This window comes from Aricia agestis, chromosome 3, assembly GCF_905147365.1.
Source record: "Aricia agestis chromosome 3, ilAriAges1.1, whole genome shotgun sequence".
NCBI lineage: Eukaryota > Metazoa > Arthropoda > Insecta > Lepidoptera > Lycaenidae > Aricia > Aricia agestis.
In genome coordinates, this window is record NC_056408.1 from 2773254 (window position 1) to 2784476 (window position 11223).

Consider the following 11223-nt stretch of genomic DNA (forward strand, 5'->3'; position numbering starts at 1 on the left):
TTCAAGTTTCAACTGTTTTCAACTGTCAATACAGAACTGTCAATTTGAAGTTGGAAACGTCAATTTCATTTTTTTTTATAATATGGCGCTCGGCTTTTAATACCATGGCCATGGCGGAAACAATAATTTTTTCGTGAAAAGTTTAAAAAATTTAAAGTCGTTTTTCCAGATGATCGTCAAGTCGAAAGTAGTAAAAGTCTAAAAAAGTAGTCAGTAAAGTCAATGAGTCAAGTCAATTGTTTTAGTAAAGTGGAAGACCCTTTACCATAGAATTAGAACGTTAGAAAAGGCATTCCATACAATCGTCAGCGCTAAAATGTGTCACCCTCGAAATGAGTGAGCTCACTCATCTGAGAGCAGTGTGCCTTAGGACGCGGTAACAGCCGGACGTGTTCATTCATTAATTACCGCGTTGTTTTTCGCTACATTTCGCTCCAGAATGCTGTCATGTGCCTTCCGACAGTGCAGTAACAAAACGAAGAATACAAATAAAGCCAAAGGTGTAATATTTCACACGTAATTACTAAGATTTTATTCATATTTAAATTATTGTCTTCCATTTTAAGAGAAAAATCATAGCGAAGCGTAAAATGAACGAAAGAGAAAGTCGTATATGCTATTACTGTAAGACAAAAAAGGACGACAATATTTTCTCGATACACATTTTGCATGCAAAAACATTGCTACAGTTTTGACGGCATACGTCGTATCTAAGTATTTTGATATCGTTGCCCTTTACTAAAACTTTCGATGGAGTTTTGGAGGGAACACAAAATGGAAGTTTCTTGAAGTTGTATCACTTGCCCACACTTCTGCACGACATCGAATATTTAATGGTTAATATTCTACCAACAATACACATTAAACACCGAAATAACACAATTTTAGGAAAATAATACAAAAACACGTCACTCTTTCGTATTCCCAGCAAAACTAAATTTGAATTTTGACTTGCATTTTCGCGGGCTTTATAAAGACACGTCTTGTTACTTCACCAGACCTTCGCTACATAGAGCAAAGTCCTTTAAGCCACTCTGACATTGGCAACTCACCGAGGCGGCCATTTTTAAAAGAAGAAGAAGAAGTTACCACAAGAGAAAATGTCAATAAAAGTTTTCGTGAAACCAAATGTTAAAACTTCAAGTATAATATCTATTCTACCTATTCTATTATAAACGTGCTATTAGGTACTATTCTATTATCATGAACTAAACCTGACCTCCATCACCGAAAATTATGATTTTGGGCTCATAACTTTATGTAAATAATATTATGTTCTTTTAAGCCGTTGTTTTATTTTATAAATTACGGATTACCCGTGTTAAAAAATGTTTGATGCCCAGGAACCCAAACACATGGCCGGACTTGCCCCAATTATTAGGGTTCCGTACCCAAAGGGTAAAAACGGAACATTACTTTTGCCCATGGGTGAGGCCAAACGAGCGTAATTTTGTGAGTCGTAGAATAATAATTATTGCGGTCGCGTAAATATTGTTTCATACAAATCATGACTCACAAAATTTCGCTCGTGTGAATGAAGTAGGAATTTTCTACGAAAATTCCTACTTCATGCAGTAGAATTTCTGCCAACCGAAATTCTGCGACTTACGAGTCACGACACACAAAATATATTACGCCCGTTTGGCTTCACCCTTAGAGTTACCAAGAGGATTTCCGATTAATCAATAATTATTATACTTAGTATGTATAATTATTATGTCTTTACAGGAGTGCAATATATTTTGTAAAAGTTAACAGAATACAGTGAGAGTAATTTATTCACATCGCTCATACGTAGTAGGTATCCCCATAATAGTCTATGCCTCGCTCGTCTCGTAATGGTCGATTTACTGAACAGAACTCCCTTTAAAGATAAAAGTTTGGAAATTGCAGCATCGCTTAGATAACTGCAAACATTTACCACAATTTCGCTTACAGTAACTTAATGGGAATAGTTAACATTCGTAATGTTTATTTGGTTATTTAAGTACGCATCTTTTAGATACTTATCTATCCTTATCTTGTAGATAACTAAAAAGAGTAAATTATTATTTTTTAACAAAAAATTGAAACCGACTTCCAAGGTAAAAACAATATTCTTAAAAATATGATCTGAAAAGTATGAAATGATTCTTATTCTTCATTTTAGTGCCTTTTTCGAAATTCGACTTAACCTCAAGCTATTCTGTACTTAGTTTTCATGCTTTTGAGGTCAGTACCGGCCAAGTTTTATATCTTTGCTGGTATCGACTTCAAACGATTTTTAAGAATTGGAATTGGAATTGGAAGTCGGTTTAAATTTTTTGTTAAAAAAAAAAACAATAAGAAAAACAAATGAAAATCTCACATTTACCTAATTTGAATTTAGAATTATTGTCTTCTGTAAAATTAAAACTTTTCAATGATGCCAAAATCAGCCAGATAGAATTGGTATAGGCACAATAGACATAACGACCAGTAGTTCGACTGCAAAGAGACGGACAGTTTTCAATATCTGTCAAATTCGTCGGGTTTCACTAGGATTATGAACGGAATGTGCCTCGCGCTGGCAGATATAATTTATTTTTAAATATTTAAAATAAAGATTTCAAAATTGGATTCTGACAATTTTAATCGCATGTGCCAAAACACAAACAACAATACGACCAAAGAGGAACACGTCCAGCTAATATCGCACCTTGAAAACAAAAGTGGCATTATATCAAAAACGTCAATTTTGAGATAAAGAGACACCTAGATTATTTAGAAGAAAACGCTTCTAATGCAAAGACTTACGTTCAAATAGTTCAGATAGTTTTGCCTAGATGTCGGTAGTGTCAGTTTTTGCTTTTAGGTTAAATGACAACATGCTAATTGAAAAAGTGGCACTAAGCCAGTTCGAGCCAAGCATCTAGTGGGGACGCACGCTGCGGTGAGTACAAAAGTGACATTTCATGATTAGTGACATTTTAAACGTAATTTACGTAAATAATTCTCTACTATGAAACAGTACATAACTGGCACTTTAAGTATAATTCCGTTTATGTAGTTAAAGTATTGCCGAAGTAAATTATTTGATAAATTAAAAAGTGACATTATATGTTTAGTGCCAGTTTTTTTTATCAAAATAATTGAAATGTTGATGTTTTATGTTATTCGAGAACTACAATATTCCTTATAGTGTCAGTTATACTATAAAAATATAAGGAATATTGTGTTTTGTTTTATTAAATAAATAAATTTATTTAATAAAATAAATAATGTTTAGTAACTTTTTATGCAGTTTTATCTAATGCCAGATCTGTAGTTTTTTATACTATATTAATAGGTTCTTATTTCCTTTTTTTAAGGTCATCGACATGGATCTATCAAGTAGAGGCAGAAGAATATTACAGATGGTTATTCCAAATAAAGACAACAGTTTATCACCTGAATTTTCAACATCCGGTTTAAACGAATTGCATTGGTAATTCGTTTAAACCGGAACCGGACTAGCAACTATTCACAAGGACCTTTGGGATATGTGGGACTCGCTGCGGCCGAGAAGTTGGCCGCAGCTCTACCCACTAAAACCCGTCCGTGCCTTCTCCGCTTTGTGCTGGGCCGCTGGACCCGTCTGAGACAAAAACTGCAGCAGCCCAATCAGCGGCATCTGCTTCCAGCGCAGCTTCTCCGCGCGACGTTGCACAAGGCACTGGCCCAAGGCACTGGGCGCTCTGTAACTGGATAGACTCGTGCAATGGGCGGCGGGTTCCCCAATCCGTCGCCCGAGTCTTATCTATGGCGGGAGCTGGCGCTCGTATTCGGCGCGCCTGCGCCCTCCACGCCGTCTTCGAACCGGTTCTGCGGCCACATCCGCTTCTCTGACCCGTTCGGCGGCCTCCTTCTGTGAGATCACATCTTCACAGAAGGTAGCCACTGCGTCCCAGCTATAGATGCTGGCGGGAAAGATTCCGAATTATTCCCGTCGAATACTTCGGAAGTATTCCGAAATATTCCGAAACTTTGGGAATATTTCAACTGTCAAAAAAAACGAGGAAAATTGCGCTTGGAAGCTGTAAACTATTTATCTTTAGTTGTGTATCTAAGAAGATGTGATGCCGGTTACTAACATTATTAGCCAAGCGGCGAGAAACGGCTTTTTTGGCTTATTATCATTACTAGCGATAAATAGCGGCTGGTAGCCTGGTAACGGCTTGTTACTTTTCTTTGATAATACCTAATCATATGAGTTCGTTTATTTTTTATGGTTTTTATTCTGATTTACTTACAATAGGATATATTAGTATGGATAGTATGGATATAAGTAAGTAATAAGTAGGTAAGTATAGATCCTCGATCCCATTGGCCATTACTAATTTATAATAAAACTAGATGACGCCCGCAACTCCGTTGCGCCAAAATTCGTTTATCGCGTCCGGAACCGTACATTTTTCCGGGATAAAAACTATCCTATGTCCTTTCTCGGAACTCAAAGTATTTCCATGTCAATTTTCAGCAAAATCGGTTCAGCGGTTCGAGCGTGAAGAGGTAACAGACAGACAGGCAAACAGACGCACTTTCGCATTTATAATATTAAACCTAGAAGTAGGTATAGATAAACAATTTATATTTTACTTACGTAATGTGCCACTGAACAAATAATTCACTCAACCACCACAAACCACAAACAAACACGTATATTTCCATTGAATTATTCCGGCGAAATATTCGACGGAAACATTCGATTGCGGGGTACGAATCTTTCCGCGGGGTGAGGGAAAACTTCTCCGGGGAGCATCTCCCTTCGGCGCCGCCGTCGCCCGCTCACACGACTCGCTCGCCCGTGCGAGCGGGCGACGGCGGTGCGGAAGGGAGATGCTCCCCGGAGAAGTTTTCCCTCACCCCGCGGAAAGATTCGTACCCCGCAAACGAATGTTTCCGTCGAATATTTCGCCGTGGCAGTCGGCGCGTGCGAAGCGGTGATAGCGGCCGGCGGGCGACGCTCTATGCGCGGCGGCGATCGATGATTGATGCAAAATACGATTTTTCAGCATAAATAAAAATTCATATTACTTTTTTTTTATTAAATTCATTTTGAATAATTCAAATTTAAAGAAACTTTCCCAGAAGTATTCCGCAATTATTCGGAATTTTTCAGAAGTTTTGCAACTATAGTCCCAGCCTTGTCTCGGCCGGAACATAGTTGTGATTATGGCCGGGAGTGTGAGGTCTAATCCGGTGGTCGCAACAAGCACCGCTCGCTGTTCTACCCAGGCTGGGCTATCCAGGAGCGTGTGCTGTGCGGTATCGTCGTCATGATCACAGTGGTGGCACCGGGGTGTCGTTTCTCGTCTGGCCGTATGGTGCAGGTAAAGACCAAAGCAGCCATGCCCGGTCAACATCTGCACCATCCGGTATGTGAGGGAACCCCTCTGGTGTGTCATCGTCGTATGTGAAGCCGAATCGCCTCTACGACTCTTCGACCGTAAGTCGGAGACGCCAGTGTGTCTTCCCAGGTACGCATTGTGATGATGCGCGTCTGGCGGCGCCATCGTGACACCCGTTCCCCTCTCCTTTTAATCTCCGCTGTTCGGAAATAAATCTCAACCGGCCCTTGTGCCTCGATGTCCCAAGACGGGGTGGGGACCAAAGGCAAGAGCGAGTGCTGCATCACCAGCTATTGTACGATAGCCATGGATCATTCGCAACGCCATTATCTGCTGGACACTTTAAAAGCGCTTTGTTTTGGGCGCTCAGGCCTTCCACCCATACTGGAGCTCCATACAGGGCCATGGATCGTAAGACCCCCGTGTAGAGCTGCCGACAACTGGTACTACCCCAAAAATGGTGTTTTATACCTAATAGTTTTATATAACTCATACACTCTCTATATTGATTGTTGTTCGATTGTACTGATTGCAACTTCCTTTATTTTTGCCAAAAAAATATTTTTTCTTAATATTATCACATAATTTTGTTTTATTTATGTTACTGTTATCATAAAGATGAACTATAACTTGGGTTTTTATTCTTAAACGGAAACAAATACAAAAATCAAAAGTGGCACAATACGGACAATTTTTTTTAACTGTTATTTTCTAAATAACTATCTTAATTACTCGCATGTTTTTAATAATTAACTAAAAGCCAGATAGTCAAACTGTTGGTGAAACTAATAACCATGTTATATTTCAGTTATTTGCATTAAATATTGATCATAGAATTAGACAGAAACTTTTAAATGGCCATACTGAAAAATTACTGTTTTTGCATAACGCCACTTTTGTTTTCAATGTGCGATATGTCATAGTTTTAAATTCGTAGGTAACAATTTAACAACCCTAGTGACGATTTTCGTCATAATACGTCAAATTTAAAAATTTCAACATCATTTCTAAGTCGGCATACTCTATAATTCTGTCTGTTCTGAAATATTGAACCGACAATAATTTTATTTGTTATTTTTTATTATATCGTTTTTTAAATTACAACTAGCTGTTTGACCGAGCTTTGCTCGGTATCCGATGAAAATGACATTTTCTAGAAATGATTCCTAGCTAGATCGATTTATCGCCCCCGAAACCCCCTATATACTAAATTTCATGAAAATCGTTGGAGCCGATTCCGAGACTCCAATTATATATATATATATATATATATATATATATATATATATATATATATATATATATATATATATATATATATATATATATATATATATATATATATATATATATATATATATATATATATATATATATATGTATATATATACAAGAATTGCTCGTTTAAAGATATAAGATATATTATTATACATAATGAAACAATGATATTAAAAATAATTTGCACGTGATATTTTAGAAATATTCATGCGAGATTTAGATTTATGGAGGCGTCCCACATGACCAGCGCGCCGGCCTGCGAGCGCTACACTGAGCGCCGCGCGCGCGCTACCATTCTTATGGCGGCTCTCGACATAATGGCGGCTCTCGACATAGGCGAACGCGTTGGCCAACGCGTCTGCAGACGCGTTGGCCAACGCGTTCGCCTATGTCGAGAGCCGCCATTATAAGAACGCAGAGCCGCGCATAGCGCTATCTCGTTCCCGCATGGCGAAGCGACGCGCCGCAAGACCACTCCGCTACTCAGCGAGCGCTGCACTGAGGCTCCGCGCGTGCGTCGCCGCATATTCATATTATGTGGGGACCGCGCATGCGCGTTGAGTATCGTGCTGTCCTACTCTACGGAGCAGCCGTGACGTAGAACCCGTCCGTCGACCTGCCAGCATCGAACTGAGGTGCAGCGCGTGCGCCGGGAATATTTATATCCTCGGTCGGCGCATGCGCAAACCGGACGACGACTGCAGCGCTCCCTGACGTTCGCCGTTGGAATTAATTTTCACAATTTTGTATATAAGGCGTGAGAATCGTGAATAAATTGTTCATTGTCATTACCACCTTCACCGTGTGTTTTACTCTGAGCTCTACCCAAGGCCGCTACATCTGGTAACCCCGACGCTGAAGAAATCGCTGCAGGAGAAAACTATGGCCGAACAAGGAGCAAGCACTCAGCCACAGATGAAGATCACTTCTGAAGTCCCTGAGGGTCTCGTCAGTGACATCAGCGCAGTCTCTGTGCAATCCAGAATGCTGCCATTTTGGAGACAACATCCGCGCGCCTGGTTTCTACATTTTGAAGCCGTCGTCGACCCCCTGAAGACGTCCGACGACCAAAAATATCGTTACCTGCTCCAACAACTGCAGCAAACCGATCTAGAGCACATTACGGACATTCTCTACGATCCGACAGCCAGCAAAAAATATGAAAAGGTGAAGCAGCGTCTACTAGAGACATACGACACATCAGACGTAAAAAACTTCCAGAAACTCGTCAGCGGCCTAGAATTGGGAGACTTGAAGCCGTCGCAACTCATGCGGAAGATGAAAGAGCTCGCAAGCGGCATGATCACAGAAGAAGGACTCCGGATCGAGTGGATGAACCGCCTTCCCGCGCAAGTTCGCGTCATACTCTCTATTAATAAAGAGTCGTCGCTAGAAACTCTAGCGGCGATGGCCGACAAAATGGTGGAGTACGCAGAAGTTCCCAGCGTTGCTGCCGTCACAGCAACGTGCCCCGCACCAGCGCCGTCAACCTCGTCAGCTTCAGAACCTTCCTACATGGAAACTCTAGCAAGACAAATCGAGAAGCTCACGCTGGAAGTCGCCGAGTTACGTCGCGGACGGTCACACTATCGCAACCGTCGCCGCTCATTCTCAAGACCGCGATCACGCTCGCATTCAAGGCGGCGTGGTCCAAGGCCAGGACAGGAAGACTCGTGGGAATGTTATTACCACTACACCTTCGGAGATAGAGCTAAAAACTGCGTGTCCCCGTGTCGCCGCAGAAACAAGAAGAGTTCGGGAAACTAACTCGGACACCGACCGTGGCGGACGTCGGTGTCTCCCGCACTAGTCATCGCCTCTGTGTCTTCGATCGCGACACCCGAGAACGTTTCCTCGTGGACACAGGAGCCGACATCTCCGTGCTCCGCAATTTAATGTTGTTAGTGGCGGCCGAAAAGGAAGATCTTCCGACCGAGCGAGATAGCATGCTCGGTCAGGCCGAAGCCCACTGACGTCATTTCAGACGTTGTATATATCTTGCCGTTCTCCGAAACTTCGATAGCGCGATGCAGGAATGTTAGGCGAATTGTGGGTACCGCCACATCACTCCCCCCCGAAGACCTGTGGTATTCTTCGATGCGCTTGTGTTGTCAGGTGTGGGCCGAAGCTACGCGTGCAATGACCAGGAGAGGGACCCCGTGCTCTGCTTGCTGACCGGTCGTTGTAGCCTATGGCTGCCCCGTTCAAGCCAGACGCGGGTTCGACCGGCGCGGACCTCTAACGCGGCTTATGGTCGAGGCGACCCGGTTATGCTTGATGTCTGCTGACGTGGTGCGGAGGGGCGGGGAGTGTTGATGATAATTGATGTCCAGAAGGATGCGTGTTCTTGTCGGTGGTCACCAATTTAATGTTGTTAGTGGCGGCCGAAAAGGAAGATCTTCCGACCGAGCGAGATAGCATGCTCGGTCAGGCCGAAGCCCACTGACGTCATTTCAGACGTTGTATATATCTTGCCGTTCTCCGAAACTTCGATAGCGCGATGCAGGAATTTTAGGCGAATTGTGGGTACCGCCACAGATTTAAGCATGAATAATAATCGGCATGTTGATTTCGATACGTTTCCCAATTCCGTCTCAGAAACGAATAAAACGTTAATTCACGATTCGAAGACTGGGAATTTTTGCACCCTACAACACAACAGTACCTCGTACCGCCCATATTTTCCTATTTCAGAGCATTTTTTAACGTTTTCAACGTGTTTTCATAAAAACTAGTAAACCGTATTTCACAGCTGATCGCACTCTGACATACACGTGTTGTCTGAATCTGCCACTCGCCGCGCCACTAGAGATATCCAAGACATAGTAAAAGGAGGGGAAGTAAGTTATCTTCATACAAAGGCACCGCGCGCGGCTTGTATGTGTGCGCCATAGTATCAACTATCAATGCGTCGCCACACGTGACACGGCACACAACAAAATCTCGGACAATATTTCGGCATAACCAGTCGGGGCTAACATTTTACGCTGCACGCTCGCGCCGCGCCGCGCCACGGCTAAACGAATCAAAAATGTCCGATCATAATCGCAGGAGTAATAGATATTGCTGTGTGTTTGGGTGTTTTAATAGTATTTAATAGCACCAAGAATTGTCTTTGTTTAAATTACCTGTTGAACAGGAAAGGTCAATACTACTCACTTATTCTAGCATAATATTATAATAATTTTTACTTGATGACATGGGCGTACCGAGGGGGACAGGGGGGGGGGGGGCGCCCCCTCCTGGATCATGTTGACGTCCCTACTAAGTATATTATCTAGTACTTTTATCTATAAAAATTAAAAATTAAGAAAACTATTTTTTGCCAATTGTTTGCAATACAATATTTTTACAACCAAAAATTATAAATTTTTTATTCTTTATAAACACCTTGCTTATGAAAAATCTGATTTGCCCCCCCCTGGCCCAGGACCTGGGTAATTTGCCCCCCCCTGGCACCAGGACCTGGGTAATTTGCCCCCCCCGGCCCAGAACCTGGGTACGCCCATGCTTGCTGATCAGATACCTACTTACTTCTTTTTTATTGTGTTAGTTTTCTATCACACAAAGAAAGTAGGTAGGTAGGTAGATCTACTTTCTCTCTAGAACATAGTATAAATAAGATAATGTTTTATGTACTTTTGATCCGTCAACTAATTTTCCGCAATTGCTTTGTTTACGTAATAGTAATTTGCCGATTTCTCTGTGTTGTAGACCGTATATTAACTAACTACTTACAGTCAATTACTTATTTAAAATCGTAATTAAAAATAAGTAATTGACTAATTGTAAATCACAATACACATAAAGGAAAGTTATCATAACAACAGATTTGTTTATAGTAAGAGACAGGCGTTAGTTTTTAATGTTGTTTTACAGGGTATTTTTATAATTTTATTTAGACATCGGATTATATGCACGATCAAAATGCCGAAATATGCATGCAAATATGCACAGTAAAGATTTACTTTTTATTAAAAGTCGGGAGACCGCGACGTTGCCGCTGTTCATGCGGTTGCGCGAACGAAGCGCGGACGGCGGCCGCTCCCACACCAACCCACCGGCCGCGCCTCCGCGCCGCCTAAAATTGACAACCCTAAAACAGTAGGTAATTATATCGCGGATTGGGCCGGAGTTATCCTACTTCCCCTCCTTTTACTATGTCCAAGAGGCCTATAGCCCAAGAGATTTTACCTATGACAAGTTCATACATACTATAATACGAAAAGACTTTTTCTCCAATCTATTACTTACTGTATACCAACTGAAAGTATAATATCAATAATTATTCCGAATATAAAGGGGATAGTAAAGGGGATAGGTACAGGTAAATGAAACAAAATATGTTTTGAAACAAAATGAAATATATTTAGGTACTTATTACATTTCAAATTTAGTGTTGTATTTTTAATATTCATGTAGGTAGTGGTAACTTTTATTGTAAATTGATAATATTCCACTGTAAATATCTGACTAAAAGCTATTACGTATCATGTATACAAAAATCAATAGGTAACTATAGGCACTCAAATTAACAATATAATTTAAATCTAAACATTTATAAATTAAATTCACAGCCATTGTCTTACTAACTAAG

General features: G+C 41.1%; 1 protein-coding gene across 1 annotated transcript; it reads left to right on the forward strand.

Moving 5' to 3' along the window:
• Positions 1-7117: 7117 nt before the first annotated feature.
• LOC121725265 lies at positions 7118-8487 on the forward strand. Its single transcript, XM_042112132.1, has one exon. It carries the CDS (start codon positions 7509-7511, stop codon positions 8391-8393), a length of 885 nt encoding a protein of 294 aa, XP_041968066.1. The 5' UTR covers positions 7118-7508; the 3' UTR covers positions 8394-8487.
• The last annotated feature ends 2736 nt before the right edge of the window (positions 8488-11223 follow it).

Coding starts and splice junctions, on each gene's coding strand:
- LOC121725265 (XM_042112132.1), top strand. CDS start 7,509: ATGGCCGAACAAGGAGCAAGCACTCAGCCACAGATGAAGATCACTTCT.